At 44.9% G+C, this 19765-nt stretch overlaps 1 protein-coding gene across 2 annotated transcripts; it reads left to right on the top strand.

Annotated features, from left to right (window-relative positions):
* The first annotated feature begins 6463 nt into the window (after nt 1–6463).
* CFAP100 (cilia and flagella associated protein 100) lies at nt 6464–19520 on the top strand. Of its 2 annotated transcripts, XM_088171436.1 has the most exons (15): nt 6527–6610; nt 8683–8769; nt 9159–9265; nt 10418–10607; nt 11204–11271; nt 11945–12108; nt 12676–12756; nt 13344–13525; nt 13603–13756; nt 14440–14488; nt 15049–15200; nt 15935–16070; nt 16534–16736; nt 18236–18329; nt 19207–19520. In XM_088171436.1, the coding sequence occupies exons 2-15, from the start codon at nt 8745–8747 to the stop codon at nt 19273–19275; spliced, it is 1674 nt and encodes a 557-aa protein (XP_088027562.1). In that variant the 5' UTR covers nt 6527–6610; nt 8683–8744; the 3' UTR covers nt 19276–19520. The 2 variants fall into 2 exon arrangements, with proteins under 2 accessions (XP_088027561.1, XP_088027562.1); XM_088171435.1 differs by lacking the exon at nt 9159–9265 and having other exon boundaries at nt 6464–6610.
* The last annotated feature ends 245 nt before the right edge of the window (nt 19521–19765 follow it).

The following is a 19765-nucleotide window of genomic DNA, read 5'->3' as shown; positions in this document are numbered from 1 at the left end:
TAGATGTTTCACTGCAACAGGCTTCAAATCTGTTTCCCACTGGAGGGAATACTGACAGAGGAAGGTACTTTATACGTGTCCTCTCCCTTCCCCAGACATGTGTTTGCATATTGCTTCACTTATTGAAAACTCATTTTTCGTCCACAAAAAGGCACTGTCATGGAATAGATGCAGGTGGATGGAGAAGGCTTCCCCAGGACCTGCCAACCTTCCTGTTTTGCTGGAAGCTCGCTGATCCTTCACCTCACTCTTTGAAACACGACCTTTGAGGATCTGAGCGTTTCAATTACACACTGATGAATAATTTACAAGTCATGGCCGTTGCAATAAACAACTCCTTCTGCTCTGTCCAAACACTTGATGTCTTGTCTTAAATTTCCCTCAATTTGCAGAAACCTGGAGGACTTAAGCAACATTCAAAAATTGTGATGAGGGAAAAGCAGGGTGGCATTTCACAGCGGCAAACAGCACTGGCAGCAAGTATTCCTCTTATCTCCCAGCAGGGCATTGACCTGTTGTACAAACTCCAGGTAGGAAAGCCACTGGCAAAGCAACCCCAGATGTAATATTTACCTAAGAGGAGACATTTCAGTGGAAAACAAGCTACAGGATCTGCTGACATCCCAGTGGGGAGGAGAACAGCGGTCATTCACACCAGTGCAGGCAAAAAGAATAAGAACAGGATCTGGAACTTCCAAGTATTTCTGAGTAATAAAGCTGTTGTTGCGTGAAGAGCATGTTTGTGCTGTCCATTATTCCAGCTAAACAGATATCAAATGTGGATTTGGTGCTTGTCCCACAGGAGATCCACTGCCCAGCATCAGCAGAGTCACTATGGTTCTGTGTGCCTCAGTATTCCATACTCAAAATACAGATGCAAATATGCAGATCCTGCAAGAAAACAACCAGGCTGGCACTAAGCACTCCTGAACCACTGCAGCTGATACCCAGTGATGTCTCATTCTCTGGCAAGGAGGAGTGGATCCCATGAGCTACCCTGGGAATATGAGCCACAGTTTTGAGTTACAGATAATAGTTCCTGTACAAGCTTCTCTGGAGAAGAAGATAGGATCGAAACAGCTCAGGAGCAAAGTGCATAACAGGGTTGTTTTTATCTTTAATCCATTCCACATGAGCAGAAAGAGCTTGGAGCTGTGAAGCATGTGCTTCCTTTTGCAGCTCAACCCATAACTTTGGTTTATTAATCCTTTTTGCTCTGCTCCATAAGCCCCTGCTGAAGAAAATTTGTGTGTGGGACTTGCAGGATCAGCTCTTTTTACCAGCTACAGTTTCACTATCTTCCTAAGTGATCAAAGCACAGGCTGTCACTGAAAGGGGCAATTCCATCTTTCCCCAGCCCATGTGTCCCTTTTCCTCAAGCCATCACAGTGATCATGATAAAAAAGGATCTTTTCCTCAGGCAGGGTATTTTTCAGCTGGATCAGTTCCCATGCAGTGACAGCAGCTGAAGTTTTGCCACAAAGCAAGAGCCAGGAAAAAGGCTGGAACTGTGCCTCGAGAGCTTAATGCAAAATCATGAAGTTTCAGTCTCAGGTTCCTGGGTCATTTGTCCGTGCGAATAGTGTGGATTTATAGTCCAGCTTAAGAAAGTCTCCTTGGCTGCAGCTTTGTGGCTCTCTTTTGCACAGTGGGCCAAATGCAATCTCTTGTTCCCAGAAGTACTGAGCTCTGAGGGAAGTCTGGAACTAGTTACACTTTTCATCTGGGGACCAGGTCTACGTGGTTATTCAGAACTGGCCTTGAAATTGCAACCATATTGTTTATTTATATCCTTACCAGAGCAAACCAGGGGGCTCATCCCACGGAACCCAGGCTCAGCCTCCCAGATCTCACCCTCCATTGTCCAGAGAAATCTCCATCCTTAGAGATTTTCAAAATAGCATTTTCAAAAGGCAAAGCCTTGAGCAGCCTGATATGACTTGGAAATTATCCCTGCTTTGAGCAGGAGGCTGCATAAGAGACCTCCAGAGGTGCCTCTCCAACAGCATTATCCTGAGATTCTGTCATTTTCCACTGCATCTGCACAAGGCTTTGCTACAGCACCACCAAGCAGTCCCACAGTGCCTGAGCCACACGTGAGGGAGCAAAAGCCAACCAATTCTCCATGGCCTTGGCTATGTTAGCTGGGAGCCAGAGCAAAGCACACACCTTATCTGTGTGCAGATGTCTCAGCACACACCAGAATAAGCTTTGCATTGCAAAAGAAACTGTCCCAGCTCTGGCCAGGATCCCAGGTTGAAGACTGCAGAACATTTTCTCTTCAGCAGGAAAGAGCCTGCATCCTCAGCAAGAACAAGTGTGAAATACAAATCACTGAGCACCTGCTGCTCGTTGTCCAAGTCATCACACAGCACCCCTGAGTAGCTGCAGTGAAAGGAAGAATGACAGGGACTGTCTTTTAATTTCCATATGGCCCTTCAGAAACGTCAGCAATTTTGATCCACTAGATTGAAACCTGAGCTCTTGAAAGAATTGTGCACATTCACTTGGGATGAGACATCCCATGAACACCCTGGGGGCTGGGGATCAGGAGACAAGGACTGAGCAGGTTCTGCTCCATCAGCTCGTTTGCAAAGATGGGAGCTGAGCTCACGGGTCTTCTTTCAGAGCCTTCCTCGGGGTCACTTCCCTTTCAGCCCAGAGGATGGAAGAGAATTCTTGGTGCTCGTCAGAGACCTCATCTCTAAGGTGAAAGGGGCATGGAGGAGCCGGAGTGGCAAGTGTGGGACAGAGCCAAATCCCAGCCCAGCAGTACAAGGCTGCTGCCATCTCCTGGCTGGCTCTGGCCATGCAAAGCTGGCCGGGGACATTTTTCCAGCTGGAAAATTTTCCTTTGAGATAAGATCCTTCCTGTAAGTAAGCTTCAGCTGGAAGGAGCAGGGGGCAAGCAGCAGTGCCAGTGGTTATACCCCTGGGACCACAGCCCTGGGGTACCAGAGCTCTGCTGTGCTCCTGGGAGGTCTCTGCTTCACCTTCTGCTAGAGCTGCTCCAATGCTTTGGGATGGCTCCAGCCCAAGCCATGGTAATCCTTTTTCCATCAGGCCAGCACCTCCCTGTGCCCTCTGACCTCAGGGGAGAGGAGAGATCCCTGTTGAGGGGTCCCTGTTGCTGTTGAGGGGCCGTGGATTTGCTGTGCCCATGCAGGACGTGTGGCCTTCACAGTGGCCTGGTGCTGGGAAAGGAGATGATCCACGGTGAAACAGAGACATGCTGGGATCAGACAGGATGGATGGAATGGATGGATATGGTCTCCAGTTCCGTTTCTTTTGGCATCTTTCATTGAGCTGTGATGCTGATGTGGGGATTTATTCTGTGAATAAAGTAGAAATGGAGAACTACACGGTCACTCTCTCGCCCCCTTTCAGCCTCTCTGCTAAGCTCAGGAGTGTGCACAGTAGTTGAAAGAAGTGTGAGAGCAGCCATATATTCCCTATGGGATCTCCAAAACCATCTGTTTGTCCATAGGCAGGAGCGAGGCAGGAGAACAGTGTCTCAAAGAGACTCACCAGCAGAAACCTTCTGCTGACAGCTCAGCAGGGACCCTGCTAAAGCAGAGAGCTGTCTGCACTGCCTTCCACAGAGCTCTTGTGGGTCGTGTCTTGTGGGCACTCACTGAGGATATCTCCTCCTTCCTTGTCTCTAACCATGGGAATAGGCTCCAACTTCCCCTTCTTCCTCCTGGGATGCCCTGCACAACTCGCTGGAAAAGAGCAGAGCAAGAGCTCCAGAGAAAGAAAAAAGTCCAACTCATTTATTTGCAGAGTGTTCACTGGCTGCTGCCAGGCTGCTCTCTCTGCGTGGCTCACATCACACAAACCAAAGTGGAATACTGGAATAAATGAGTTCCCTGGAGAAGACTCCAGGCAATGGGGAGATGACTGCCCAGGGACCTGTGCAGCATCCTTGGGTACACAGGGAGTTTCCCATACTGATAAGACTACAGAGGAAGATTTCTTTATCTGGGTACTGATTCAGCTTTTATCTCTGTCAGCATTTCTCAATCATCCATTTCAAAATGTTTTGCCAACACTAATTAACCCCTGCAGTACCTCTGTGGAGGGGATCAGCATCCCTGTGTACCAACAGGGGGGCTGAATGGAGAAGACAAGTAGCCCCTTCACGAAAAAATGAAGCAAGCAAGGAAATCACAATATCCTGAAATCCCAATCCTAACAAAATCACAAATCCCCAAATCTCAGACATTCTGCTGGAAAGATAAGCAACCACCTGCCATTCTTACCATGCCAACTGCCTGGCTTTCTCCACTGGGCACCAAACATTTCATAATCCCAAAAACTGGGGTGCCCTGAAGCAGCCTTACCCCTAAGGAGCTGCAGGCATGGTCAGCTGCACAGCCTGTTCCTTGCAGGCAGATTTTCCCATGATGTTGCACATGCTATTTATTCCATTCATTAACCAAGTTAATGGTGGCTAAGAATAGACCCCAGATGTCCTTCTGGCCTTAAAAGCTTCTTTGCCCTCAAGGAAATGCAAAGCCTAAGAAGCTCATAGCTTGTGTGGGACACAAAAAATGAACCAAGATATGAGGAGCTTGCACATTTCCAAGAATTCACAAAATACATCTCTGCTTTTAAATAGCCTCTGTTCTGCTGTTGGGAAATAAGTGGTTTGCAAGGATAGTTCAGAACAGAGCAGTGGATATACAAATGTTTAATTCATTGATAGAGAGATTGTGCCAGACAGAGCCAGAGCTGTTCAAATGTCTTCAGTTTCTGTTATTTATTTCTGTGATGTTTCCACTGTGACAAATTCATAATTCTGTAATAAACTGGTGTTTCTGAACAAAGACCATTTCATATTAAACCTTTAGAAAGTATGCATCTTTAGTGAAATTTACTCCTGAAATATTTTCTTTTTGTGATAGAAATTATTCTGTAGTGTCATTTTTTATACATACTCCTCAATACTCTTGGGAAATATCTCAAAATATACTAAAGATAGCACTATGGTTTTCTGCATCACTGCTAGAAACCAAGGCATTCATGTGCAGAATAAAGAAAAATTCCTTTCTGTACAAGCATTTTTCTTCTTTTGCCAGATCCAGTCTCTTGATAATCAGCAATTACAGAAAAGAATTATAACAATCAAATGGGAGTTTCACTTACAGAAATTCATGCTATTTATTGCATGAGTTATTCAGGCAGAGAAAGCTGTTTGGAAATCTATCAGTAAATGAAAAAAAATGCTATTTCTGAGAACTGAAATTGTATTAATAGTAATTCTAAAGGGTCTAAAGAGGAACACGATCCATTTGGAACCAATTTGATTTTCTCAGAAACAGGAAAGGTTAAATAAGGGGATTTAAGGATCTTTTCCTCTTTGCTTTTTATTAACAAATCTTTTATCATATCCTCTGTGGAAATATATGGTATTTCAAAAAGTGATATTTGGGTTTCTACAGCATTTTTGACTTGGGCAACTTTCAGTGAATGTCAGTTTCACCCATCCCACATGTACTCTCCAAACTGTGACTGCTCATTCTTTGCAAGAAGACAGACCGAGGCAGAGATTAGGAAATGATAAATTATGGTCATTCCACCAACAGGGGCCCCAGCTCCCATTTCCTCAACCCTCTGCTCACGACATAGGGTTAAATACCCAATTCCCAGGCCTGAAATAAGGTGGGATGACATAACAGAGAAGCCGGTGAGACAGGCAGATCTGTCACACAGAGCAGTTTTCTGCCTTTTAGAAGGAGATTCGAGCCCGCTGTGCTCGGAACCTCCCGGGCTCGGGGACCCCGGCGCGTCCCCGCCCGTGATGTGCGCGGTCCCGGCGGGCCGGACCGGGCTGGGACCCCGGGCTGCTGGGACCTGTGATAATTGATAAATATTCGTGTTAATCGCAGAGGTATTGGGGTTTGTATAAACCAGAATGCCAAACTCTGAAGTGAAGCATGGACACTAGATGAAGGAAAATATATGATTAAATCATTCTGTTTTAAATCACCTTGTTATGAATATTATGTTTTCCAAATAAGTTGTATCTATTACCAGCTTGCAAAATCAGACTTCCCGATAGTCTTTCCTGCCTTTGCCTGATCAATGCTGCCTATCTCAAGGACCACACTTCCAGAACTTGGCTGGTGGTTATCTACAGAGACCACATGGTTATCTGTGAGACTGACTATCGCCAGGAGGCTTTGTGAATTTGAATACGGAAGTTTATTCCACCACCACTGCTTACCTGGCAAAACTATGACAGCAAAAAACCAAACATTATTGATTACGGCGGGAAACCACAGTGTAAGAAGAGGCTGCAAACCAAGGATGGAGCGCGGAGCGGGCAGTGAGCCCTCACGTTCCCCAGCGCTGCTTGACCCGTTTGTATCAAACAAAGCAATCTAAGTCTTGCTGAACGTGGAGACTTTTGTTTCTCATGCCTGCCACAGGTGTCCCGGACGGGGCTGTGCCAGCCCAGGAGCCCGGCGGTTCCATGCGCGCTCCCGTGCCCGAGAACGGGAGCGCGCGTTTCCATGGCAGCGCCAACCCCGCGGGCTGCGGTCCGGTCCGGTCCGGTCTGGTCGGGTCCGGTCGGGTCCGAGCTGCCCGCAGGAGACAGCGCTGGGTGAGAGGAGGGGTCACTGCGGGAATCCGGGCTGGGAACACTGGCCGGGTTTATGGCACTGTTTATTAGACCCGTCTGCATGGTTACTTCTGGTTTTGTTTAGTGGGCGTCTTGTTTTGTTGGTGTCCTTTGCTTGTTTGTTTCGTTTGGTGGGGTTTTTTGTTTGGTTGGTTTGGGTTTCTTGGTTTTTGTTGATTTTTTGTTTGGTTGGTGTGGTTTTTTTGGGGGGGGTTGTGGGGTTTTTTGTTTTGTTTTGTTTTTTGTTTTTTGTTTTGTTGTTGTCGTTGTAATTTTTTTTTTCTGAATAGAAGAAATAGAACTGAAAAGCACTGAATAAAATGCTTTTTAATTCCAGTGCATTAAAACCCTGAAAGCCTTACCTATTGATTCACGTACTAGTGGTACGCAGCTGCTGGAACATAATGTCAAACGCAGAGAAATATATGCCAAATAATTCTAGCAATGGAGCATTTTTTAACTTGCATTATTAAGCTTAATAATTATAAATTAGCAGAGCTAGTGCTTCTGTAGCTTCTGGCATTGTTTCCAAAGTGCTGTGCAAACAACCTATTAAAAAACCCAGCAACCTCAAACAAAAAATACCTTAATAAAATGAATATTTATGAGTTAATAATAGATATAGTTTCCTATACTTAGCTAAAATTATATTAGAAAACAATTTTTATCTCTGAGGGTTGCACTGACAATTATTTTCCATATGCAAGTGTCTAGTCCTGCTTTTCATACTCATTGCCTGTACAAGGAATTTAAACCAACCACAGGAACAAGAAAATTCTTATGAGAAAGGTTTTAGGATACAGAAATCAAAGTGTGCACTGAGGGCTGAAGCTCCCTCAAGGTTCACAAACTGCATTTAGGCATTTGACTGCCTGCCCACCCCTGCCCCGATGGGGCTTTCTCCAAACTCACATCACCAGCAGGGGTGATGTTGTTCCAGGATGTAGATGAGAGAAAAATATCCCTTTACATTAAGCAAAGGTCAGAGAGCTTTGAGCTCTTAAATAACCAGTCAAGGAGGTTCTTGGTAAAATGCACTTCAATAACTGAAAAAGAGAGAGAAAATATTTGGGACATATTCAAAAGCCTAAATCCTACCTCAGCCTCTGTGTCTCATCAGCAGTGAAAGTTTGACACCTCCAAAGAATAAGGTACTAACTGGGCAGCTGCAGAAAAAGCACAAAGCACCAAGGACAAACATGGAAATTAGGCCAGATGAGTTTAGCTCAAAATACATAAAAACTGGAGACTGTTCAGAGCAAAAACTGATGCTCTAAAATAGCCCTAAAACTAGTGCAAGCAGAAGAGGGTATTTTCAACAGTGTCTTATAGCAGTGCAGATCAGGAATGGTGCCAGCAGCAGAACTGCATCAATTGAACTAATACCTCACTAAGCCCAGCTTGCTGCCTTGGGTGATTAAAGGACAGCTTTAACAATGGTCTATCTGTTCTTTGCAAGTGAGATCATTCCAATTATGCCTTGTCCCTTAGGATCCATAGCAAAAACTACAAAAAGACTGGAGTCAGAGAAACAAAGAAATAACCTTCAACAGTTTGCCAACCTAAAATGAAAGGCAACAGAGTTCTGTAAAGTGTGTCCAATAATCATTCAGGCTTATTGCAAGAAATCCACAATGCTGAAGCAATTACTGGGAAGAGCTTTAGTGAGTAAAAATGTAGCTTGTGAATTAGTGACAGGAGGATCAAAAAGCATGGGTGTGGATCAGAACTGGTGACTGGGTGGAAAAAGAGACAAGGGACTCGGGTTGCTTGTTGTCTCCAAATTTGTTTTGTTGCTGCTTTCCCATCAGTTTACATGTAAGAAGGACTGTGTATTACACAGCTTTCACATAAGGCAGGGAAGAACATCTCCTTTTGGAAGTCAGTACATAAATGTTTTCTAGTTTAATGGAGCTTTTTGTTAATTGCTACAGACACTAAAGGCTCAGTGGTTAAGATACAGAAAGCCCCTAGGCCTATCACTGCTGTAAAACTTATCATTAATTACTGGCAGATCCCAGCTGACTGATTTGTTTATGATTTTCTTGGGCCAGGGTCAAAGACATCATCCTGACACACAGCATCAACGTCGAAAAGTCTCTCTTCCAAACTTGAAATGGAAACCCACCTTGTGCTGTCAGGTAAGGGCACAATGCTCCAGCAATGTTTCCCTGTCAGGTCAGAGAAGAGGCCTGAAGTCAGGTTCTTCTGCCCCAAAACAGATGAAATGGCTAAAACTGCTACAGACAGAAAAAACCCTGGCTGAAATGCTGTTGTTGATCATCAGATATGGTCAAGTGACATAAACCAGGTCTCAGTTTTATCACTGGCTCCTCAGAAGCCCTATCCAGCTCCCTGCTCTTGATCCATCATTGTTAGACACCTGCAGCTGGGGGCACTGCCAATGCTCCAGGTGTGACACAGCACATCCCACTCCCTTTGCACTGGCTCCAGATATTCAGCTTCACATCTTCTACATCCTCATCCTGGTTTTCTTTATTTCTTTCTTTCATTTTTTTTTCCCCCACAGAAAGCACTGAAGATGATGAAGAAAACCCAATGAAAAATCCATTTAAAGTCCCATCAGATACTGAACTTTTCTCAATGAGGGACAAGGAAATTAAGAAGGCACAGGCGGTATGTGCAGGTTTTAGGCTAAATTATATAACAAGCAGTTACTAAGGCAGATACCCACCCAACAGAATACCAAAAATGGATCAAAGACCTCTTCATGAGAAAGCTGGGGATTCAGCTTGGAGAAGAGAATGCTCTAGGGAGACTAATTGTGATCTTTCAATACTTAAAAGGTGCTTATAAAAATAAAGAGCAACTTTTTACACAAGCAGATTGTGATAGAACAAGGAGGAGTAGATTTAAACTAAAAGAGGAAAGATTTAGATTAGATGTTAGGAAGAAATTCTTTCCTGTGAGGGTGGTGAGACACTGGCACAGGTCGCTTAAGGATGCTATGGATGCCCCTGGAACTGTTCAAGGCCAGGTTGGATGAGGCTTTGAACAACCTGGTCTAGTGGGGTGCCCCTATTCATGGCAGGCATTTGGAACTAAATGATCCCTAAGGTCCCAACCCAAACCTTTCTGTGATTCTGTGATCTCTGAGAGGTCTGATTGTTGTCTAAAGCAAGGCCTCCTCACCAGACTGATACAGTCTGGTTTTTGCTTGGCTTGAAGGTCACTATACAATTATGGGGAAGAGCTTAGGAAGCAGTGCACTAAGGATGCCTGCTGAGTGATGTCCTCAGCATAAACCAGACCCAAACTGTGCAGACAGCACTGAATTGCACTTCAGTCCATGTGAAAGCACTGAGCAGGAACACCTTTTAACCTCCAGAAGGTTCTGGAGTGGGTTTGAATAGATCCTCTCAATCTGAACTTAATGGTTTAAATGTCTTTGTAAAAGCTGGACTGAGTTGGTTAAGTGTGGGCTGTCCCTCTTTAACCAGGGGACTCAAAGGATGAATCTCAAAAATTTCCATTTTCACAGGAATAACCCAAGAAGGAAAAATGAGGACACTGAGTGGGTACAAACTGGCACAGCTGGTAGATGGATGCAGAATACAAATCAACAAAATAATGACAACAAATGCTAAGAAATTTAGTGTTTCAGTTGCCTCAGAGAGAATATCATTGGGATTAATCAGATAAACTAGGCAAATATGCATCAGCAGGGCATCACCACTCTGCAAATTTCTAGGCTAACTACTCATGTCTTTAAAAACCACGGCAAACAAAGCACAGGTTCAAACTGTACACATATCTGACTTCTCACAGGAATATGACAAGAGGAAGACTATGAAAGTCCATGAGAAAACCACTTACTCCACTAAAATGAAGGCAAAAAGCGGGCTGAGGAGAGCTTTGAAAAGGGAGGAAGAAGAGGAGGGCAGAACAGAGGCGACATGTGAAGAGAGACTGAAAGATCTTCAGGAGATGCTTTCACGGAAGTTAGCCATGAAAAAAGGTGGAGAACAGGAGCTGTCTTTGCAGTGCTCAGCTGGGTAACAGCTCAAGAAAGGCCAGAGAGGGGACGGGGGAGCAGCTGGCTCTGGCTGACTTTGGTGAGGTCGTGCAGACACAGTTCTGAGCTGTATCTTGCCAAATCCTGCAGGGCTGAGCCATCTCCAGCTCAGGCATTTACCCACAGAGCATGGAACATTCCCTCACAGTGTCCTGGGTTCCACCAGCCTTGCAGCTGAGCTGGTACCAGCTGAGGGTTTGCAGGATCTTGGGTCGTGGAAACCTTTCTACTAAGCCAACCTAAAGTTTAATTTTAGTGGATACAGGCCTAGATTTTCTGCTTCTGACATAAGAAGAAGATATGCCATTAATGTCTAAAGGACAAGGATCAGATTCTCCACTCCATTCTCCCTGGTTTTACTCCATGAAAATCCATAGAAAACTGATCCTAAACAAGGTTATAACTATAATACAATAATCAGTATTGCTGGCTCCAACACCAGCCAGATCCATGCTCGTGGCAGCCTGCATATTCACTGTGTTTTTCCTTGGCCATATTTCCCCCTCTCTAGTCTAAGCAACTTTATATTTTATTTTCAGATTATGCATTAGACAGGGAGACCTTCCATGGCTACCTACAGGACAGAAAACAAATTTTTTTTCTTGAGGTACATGACTTTCAGTATGTTACTTTCTGCTCATTTAATTACCCTTCCCTGTGTTGCTTTGTTTTGATGTAAATTCTCCTGAGATCCACTGCCTAGAGAACTTTCCAATGTGCACACATCAGACCCCATGAACTGACTGTCCAAGTCCTGTGTTACAGTCACTCAGAATCTGTAGCCCAGACACTTCCAGCCAAGAAATAAAGGAATGCAGGTCATTCCAATCACTCAGTAGCCACCAGGAAACTATTCCATTTGTGAGATGCACAGATACACTGACCTTTGGCTCCTGCTGTCCTATACATAAATTGCAGCTGGGAGCCATTCTGAACTCAAAATAAGGGAATGGAGTAACCGTGCTCGAACATTCCCATTAATCATCTCTATTATTGTGCTGTAACACAACTGAATCAATCTTTTGATTCAGTCAGGAGTTAATGCAGTGTTGGGACTTCTGAATTTTGTCTTTAGATTCACTTATTTGCTATGTTCCTTCTGAAATAACTCCTGGCCTCCATGTACCTGGTTTGCACTAAGTCACACACCTGGGCTTGAAATCCTTACCCTCTCTGCCCACAGCTGTCAGGTAATTTGGTAACCAGGTGCAAAGATAAACCAATGTACCTTTAAAACCAACCAAGTGATGTGACTGTGTTGTCTTTGGGGTTCATTTCAGTATGCCATTGCAGTAAAGCGAGAGGAGATTGAAAAGATGAAGACCATAGCAAAGAATGAGGAAAAAAAGCTGGAAAAGGCTGAGAGAAGGATGGAGAAGGATGCTGCCAAGTTTGATGAGTTCCTGAAGGAGAACCACAATAACTCTGTTGAAGCACTGAGAATGTAAGAACATTGAAGGAACCACCTGTGTGCTATTTCATTCTGGGCACGGGGTTTTGCTGTTTGACCTCCCTGCAGGGTTTTGGTTGAACATTCTGAGTTTCCCAAAGTTACAGTTCTGGTGTACACTGTTCTTCCCACACATCCAATAAAAGAGAGGAAGGAGGACAACATCCAGGGAATATCCTCCTTGCAAAAGCCCTTGATCTGGTGGCAGCAAGGAACCTGCTGGTGGCTCCACCACTTCCACTCTTCTCACAAAACCCTTCGCTGGAGGCAGATGCCTCTACCCAACCCTTCAGAGAAGCAAATTGAACACTTTGGCCCAACACAGGTATCACAAGGGCACAGCTGCAACTGATGCTCAGCCAGATTAGGGAGGCCTGAACTCTGGGATGCCATCCTTTGCCAAGAGAAAGAGGATCTTCAGGCAGGAGCCAAGCATCCTCTGGGATACATCTGTAACAGAGTTCTAGGGCTCACATCATATCCTTTCACTGTTTCATAGGCACCTCAATTCCCTACTCACTACTAAATTGTTTAATGGCTTGTTTGTGCATCCTGTCCTAGAGCCAGAAGAGAAACCTCAGCAAAGACAAAGAAAATAACAGAGATCAATGGAATCACTACCCAGATAAAGAAAATCCAAAGGTAAGATTGGTCATTACTCCTGCCTCACTGTTAACAGCCCCTACAGTGCTATAGCTTCACAGCCCTTGCAGGGGTTAGATTTCTAAAAATGTTCCACTTTAAGAGTCAAAATGTTTTGGCTTTTGTTTTCCAGATGCTGGCTTTGTTTCTAAAACAACTAATCTAGTTTTCTAATGACATTTTTTAAAAAGTATAAATATTCAAAACCCAAAATTAAATTCTTAGCATCAGATTAAAATCCAAACAAAACTAAGTAATGCATTTTAATGGAGACCTAGGGAAAAACAAAAGAATAACTATAATTACCATTATGAGTTGAGCTGGAAAATTCTCTCATTCCTTTTCAAGTAAAAATTCAAGAATTAGCAAACTCAGTATCATAGCAAGAGATATGACCAGGACTGATTCTCAGTTTCCACATGAGAAACCACAGAGGGCAGGTTCTCTTTTGCTTTGGCTTATCCATGAAAACACGTATCCTCTCTCCCCTTCTCTGGATGAAACTCAATATCAAAAGTGAGCAAAAACCTATTCAAATAGGAGCTTCCCTCCCTGCTAACAAACTTTGTCCCCTTCTCTCAACCCAGTGATATCTCCAGATTCGAGGACACTCTGCAGGAGTACAAGATGTACAGGGACATCCTCTACCAGCTATCTCCAAGAGAGTGGCAGGAGAAGCACAGAAAAAGGTGCAAAAAAGAAAAGGATGTGAACACAGAATCCAGAGTTAAGGAAGGAAGTGCTTCACATCCCTCCACTGCAGAGCAGGGTGAGTGCCAGCAAAGGGCTGCTGCTCCTCCCTGGGCCAGCCCCAGGCTCTCAGTGGAGCTCTCCTCTTGTCTCCAGACCAGGATCCAATAGCCACGACAAACACTGCTCACAGCTTCAGTTTCACGGATATACCAAGTTCCCTGATGTTTTCAGAAAGTTTGGATTTCAGGTCACGTGATGTCAGCCCCCAGCTTAAACAATTCCTGAAGCCTCTTTCATCAAGAGAACTGTAAGTACCAGAGATGCAAACAGTGAACTTAAGGACTGTAAAGAGCACTCAGCTGACTGGGAATCAGCTCAGGGGAATCCCACTGCTCACCTTTGCTGGGCACTCCAAGGTCTGGAGCTCATTGGAACAAATTCACATACAGCAGAAATGCCTGCTCCAAGTGAGCTCCATCCTCACACCCTCTGCTGAGAGCCTGCCCCAAGTCTGGCTGTCACTAAGACGATGCAAACAGAGATTTTTAACCCTTCATGGCACAGGGTGAGAGGTACAAGTGATGAGGAGACTGAGCTGCCAACAGCAGCAAGGCACCACTTCCCCTTCTTCCAGCTCTTATGTAGAGGAAGAAGCATTAAACAAAGTGAGTTTGAATGCATCTGGATCAACACCCTCAGTTCGGGCTCTTGTGTCATGCTCAAGCCCCACTGGCCAGCACAGCCAGAGCAGCACAAAAGGCAGCTTGCTCATGGACAGCAATAGCTCCTGTGCTGCTTGTTCGTGTGACCCCTAAACCCTGCTGAGCCCTAAATATCCCACAGCTGCAGGGAGGCAAAGGTGGGAAGGTGCAGAGGACTGTTCAGGAGTAAAGAGTGGCAGTGAACAGTAACAATGTTCACATGTCACTAACGAGATCTCCTCTGAGCTGTCATTTCTCTAAGGGCCTAACACACAAAATGCTTTTTCAGAAGTTCACTGGAGGATGCCGACAGTGAAATCAGCTCGGATGAAGATGAGGTCAGAAGTCTTGTGCTGAAATATTTGCATTTTGTTTGTCCTGTGTCATTTATTGATATTACACCTTCTAACCATTAGTGACAGTATTGAGGAATTACTGTAGTTACAAATTATATGTTTATACATTCGTAAATGATCACGTTTTGGCAACACATATTATAAATACCTTAGTTTAACTTTCCTCCTTCAGTTTCCAAAAACCTACCATCATCTCTAAGCTTGCCATCCTACAGTGAGATATGACATCATAAAATGAAAGATTTTTAAATTAGTGCAATTACTGACTGATGTCTGAAATTGAAGTTTTCCCACTCACAAATGTTTGCAATGCCTTTTACCCCCCAAAATACAATTTGTTTTGGGGGTGAGCTGTTGAGGCAGAGTAAAGCCACGCACATATCAGGAAGGATGTCCCTGTATGTCTGTACATGGACAAACATGGACCTCTCCAGATGGGAGAATGTTTGAATAGCCAGGGCTGGTGCAGACCAACCTCCACGTAGCTCAGTGGAACAGAAACCAGAGGAGGGAAAAAATTCACCACACGTTTTCCACCCTAGGAGCCTGAGCTTTATTTTACTCATCCTGAACAATTACTGATTACTTTCACGGAGATGTTGGATGAGAACTTGTCCTTCGTCCTGAACTCCCAGGATATCGCAGAGAGTTGGAACAAGGTCCAGCAGACTTTCATCACCACACGTGACAGCATGTAAGTGTGACCCTGCAAGGGATGGAAGGGGTCTCTGTGGTCCAGCTTTCAGACTCAAGTGACCCCTCTGCCCTACAGACACCTCAGTGCCAGGCACACACCACAGAGCACACGTAATGCTGTTCACACAGCAGGGTCTTTGGGAGCTCCTAGGAAGGTGTCCCATATATGCCTTATTTAGGAGATAAGACTTGAGCTTGGGACCAATTCCTCAGTCCTCAAGGCACAGGCTAGGGAATGATGCATTAAGCATCCTGGAGTCAATATAAGTGTAGTGTAATTCTCATGAAGGAAGACCAAAGAAAGGAACAAGGCAATTCCTGGAGTGATGCAGAGCAGCACCAATGCTGACTCAGTGCAAAACCTTCCTAGTCCTTGTAATCTACAATTTCAATGGCAGGTAGACATATATATTCCCATTTAAAATTTAGCTTATTTCCTTTTGGAAGTTTTAAAAGTAATCTGGATCCCCCATTGACTTACTAAAAAACCTTGAATGTTTAGCTATGGTACTCCTCCCTCCCCCACACCAGGACAGTAACTGCTTTTCAAAAAAAAACCAAACTCAAAGTTCCCTGTGCCTTCAGGGCCGTGGGTGCAAGTTCCCAGGAAAGGCTGCAGTGTTACCTCCACCTGCCGGCAGCAGGAGGGACCAGCCCGGGCTGCGGAGAGCAGAGCTGTGTGCTCCAGAGATGCCCTTTCCAAATACCTCCTCCCCCCTGTGTCTCCTCTAGGGAGAAGGAGCTGGCAGAGCTGAAAGAGCAGGTGAACACCCTCCGAGACTCTGTTGCCAAGGAAGAAGAGAAAGTAGCCGACCTGAAGCTCAAAGTTCAGCGCTTTTCGTCTGGAGAGCACGAGGGTGATGGCCAGGTACGTGTTGGGATCCAGGCAAGGGGGGTTCACATGTGCACAAGTGGTTCCTGTCCACAGCCACATCCACCCCGGGAGCAGAGCAGACAGGGCTGGACTGAGGAGGGAGCAGGGCTGTGTCCCAGCCATGGAGCCACAGCAAGGCTGGTTTGGGGCACTGCTGAGGCAAACGTGTGTGCCCCATGCAGCTGCTGCGAGGTGGGAGCAGGGCTCACAGGGACAGCTGGGCAGCTGCCACCTGACCCAGGTCACAGCCAAGCTGGGACGATGGCAACAGCAGAATGGCTCAATTCAGCCATGTGTCCCTGCCATTGCCATTAGCCAACCAGGAAACGAGCAATTGAGTCTTATTGAGGGGATTAAAGTGTTTCCTTTATGGATTTCCTTTGGGTTTGGAGGGATATTATGGCTCTACTTGGCAGAACCCAGCTGTGCCACTCCCCATATCTCCTGTCACCTCTAGGACAAAATGCTCACAAGCCTGAACAAGAAGGTGCTGGAAGTCTATTCCAACTGCACTGGAGACAATGAGACAAACCTGCCAACAGTAGAGATGTTAAAGGTGATAGAAAAAAAGCTCAACGATTTACTGGACAGTGTGGAGAGAATCCCACCTGCAAAGATAGAAAAGGCTGTGAAAGCCATAAGAAAGGAACAGAGGGCAAGGTAAGGCAAGACCCTCTTCTGGAAAGCATCTCTATTTTAAGTGCTGACAGCTGAAAGAGCCAAATCAACCCAAAAAAACTGTAGTAGCAATCTGAAATCATATGAACAATCCATGCAATTTTACTTCTGTAAGGGTTCTACCTTCATAGTAGATGCATCTCCTTGTCAGTGAGCAGCAGCCCACAGCTACATTAGAAAAGACCTGCAAACTACAGTAGAAAAATCTAGACTAAAAAAACACTAAACCTACAACCAAAAACTGATTCTATGATGAGAATCGTCACTTTAATAAAACAATTTACAGTCACAAAATTTAAACTGAATAAATAGAAAATTACATCTCAAGTTAACACAGTCTGCCTTGACCTGATATTTTGTCAGACTTTAATATGTACATAAGGGCATTTGTCAACAACTCCAGCTTTGAAATGTTTATTCCACAAAACTTTTAAGTTTAACTTTTATTACTAGATTAAATAGTAGCAATTAACACAATCAGTTAAGTCCCAAGATAAGACACATTCCTGTAGGCCCAGTTACACAAAATTTCACCTCACAAATAAAAGATAACTGAGCTGATGACTGTATCTGGCCATCCTCAAGTGAATCAGACAGATTAGCAGGAGGATTCAAAGCCAGACAGTGACATTTCACTTCTGCTTATTCTCTTTCTCTGAATCCTTATTCAGCTGTGTAGCAGAAAAGGTATGGTGCTTCTTCCTGATGTTCTGTGAATGGGTTTGCACTCTTACATTGCAAAATAAGTAAGACACACATTTATTCTACGCTAGGGATGGAGAAGAATAATTCAAGAAAGATACCACACATCCTACCCCCAAATAAAAATTAAAAAAAAAAAACAAAAACAAACAAACAAACAAAAAATCCTACAAAGACCATTAAACATTTTCCTCAAGTTTACAAAGTTAAGACTGCAGTTTCTCTGCACCAGTGTCCCACAGCTTGAGCCCATTTCTGTTCCAGTACTTCATTTTCATAGGGAACTGGAACAGTATTGGCTCCACCGTGCCCCTTTGGGCCAAGTGCAGCTCCATGGGTGTTCCCTGCTGCTCACACCTGTGTGTCACAGACCTGGTTACCCTGCTGAGAACTGGGGATACAATAGAGGATACAATAAGCACCACTCCTCCCCACAGCTGGCGAGCATCCTGCTCCAGTGCAGGGTGTAAGGCACCTGCTGAAGGGGGAGCAGAACTTATCTGTAACAGAACAGCTGCCCAACAGTTGTGTCAAAGCCTGGCATGATTTTCCACCCATTACTGCAGAAAGAGTAGGGCCAACTGCACGCAGTGCTTCCCTCTTACCCCCTTCACAGCAACCAACTCCAGCAGCAGGTGTGCCCAAACCCTGTGCTGCAGTGGTTAGATGTAAGGTGTGATGTAAGATGCAATGTTAGATGTTGGTGCTGTGTGTCAAAAGCACAGCTGGTGCAGCTGCATGCTGCATTTAACACATCCTTTATTCTCTCTCTTCAAAAGGCTCAGAGAGGAAAAGCTGAAACAAGCAAAGCAGCAGCAGGATGAAGGATTGAAAAGGGACATGGAAAGATCACAGGTACCTGAAGAAAAAAAGGTGAGTACGGTGGTCTGTGGAAACACCTCACCTCAACCCCAGAAGCTGGGGGTACCTGAATATGAAGTGTTTAAGGGAAAAGTGTTATTAAGGGGCCTCTGCAGCTGTGCGGGAATGGCACCTACAGCCAGGGGTAGCCCGATTTACAGGAGTGATGTAACTTAAGCCACTGCTGGGAAGTCAGTCACAGTGCACATTATTCCAGCTCAGGGTCCTTCCATCATCCTTCTCTCAACTACGTGACCCCCTCCACTACTTGCCATTTCTCAGTAGGCTCATTTCAACTCATTAACTTAGTTGTATTAAACCAAGCAGGAAATTTGGCAAATGAGGAACTGGGCAGCAGCAGGACACTCCTGATAACAGCAGCAAGGCCCTAGATCAGCTCAGCCATACCATCTAACCACAGCTTTTCTGACATGTTGCACATCCTCCCAAACTGAGCTCTGACCCCCTGAGAGTGCAGAGCTTCTGCCTTGGCTGCTGCTGCAGCTTCCCCAGGTCAACACAGCCCTGAGGAGACCCCATGACAGCACAGGCCATGAGCCCCTGCCCTTTATCCAAGAGAAAATAGAGGGTTCTGCAGCCTCCCTCTGATATTTCTTTGTATCTCCAACTTTCCCTCCTCTTCCTGACTCAGGACTAATGAGGCTTTAGTCAGAAAGCAGTTGTAGGTACAACGGTGAGAACACACACACATCCTTCAGGTGCTTCACATGGACTTCCCAATTCAGAAGCACAGTCAGCAGACTCCCTGCAGCCTGCCTAGAGCACAGGACAAGGGCCACAGCCCCTCCCAGCCTGAGCACAGAGCAGCTTTAGCTGCCTGGTCAGACACCCTACCGAGCACTGATGCACACCTCTTCCTCCTCTGCAGAACTACAAGAAAATGGCCTCGCCTTCCAAACCACCTGCCAGGAAGGAGAACAACCAAGGAAATAAATAAGAAGGAAGAATAATTGTATTATTTCTCCTGATGGCACAGCCTTAACCATAGCTCATAGGGCTGATGCCGTTCTAGAAGACTTCTAGATTTACATTCTGTCAGTCTTTGCACAGCTGAAATTAACTGTCCCATGAAATTTCCTTCTCCTACCCGAAGATTACAGGGAAAGTTTGCAAACTTCTTCCCCTTCCTTTGGTATTTTGCCTAAGAAAATAAATAAAAAATCTCTCATTTTGCTTCTCAAACTCCTGCTAAGCACCAATGCTGTTCTCATTCAGTTTTTGATGTCAATAGCACTATCCATACAAACCTGAGCAGTGAGATCTGTAACAGTCCTAGGTGACCATCTTTGTTAAGGCACAACTAAGCCAGGTACCTCATAGAAATTTATGATAATCACAGGTCTTCTGAAGGACTATAAAAAGCAAGGTCTATGCTCCAATCCAAAGCCATTATAGACTTCACCCCACTACAGTGGAGAAGATGCAAA

This window comes from Sturnus vulgaris, chromosome 11, assembly GCF_052056855.1.
Source record: "Sturnus vulgaris isolate bStuVul1 chromosome 11, bStuVul1.hap1, whole genome shotgun sequence".
NCBI lineage: Eukaryota > Metazoa > Chordata > Aves > Passeriformes > Sturnidae > Sturnus > Sturnus vulgaris.
Note: the sequence above shows the minus strand (reverse complement) of the source record. Positions and strands in the feature narration are given on the sequence as shown.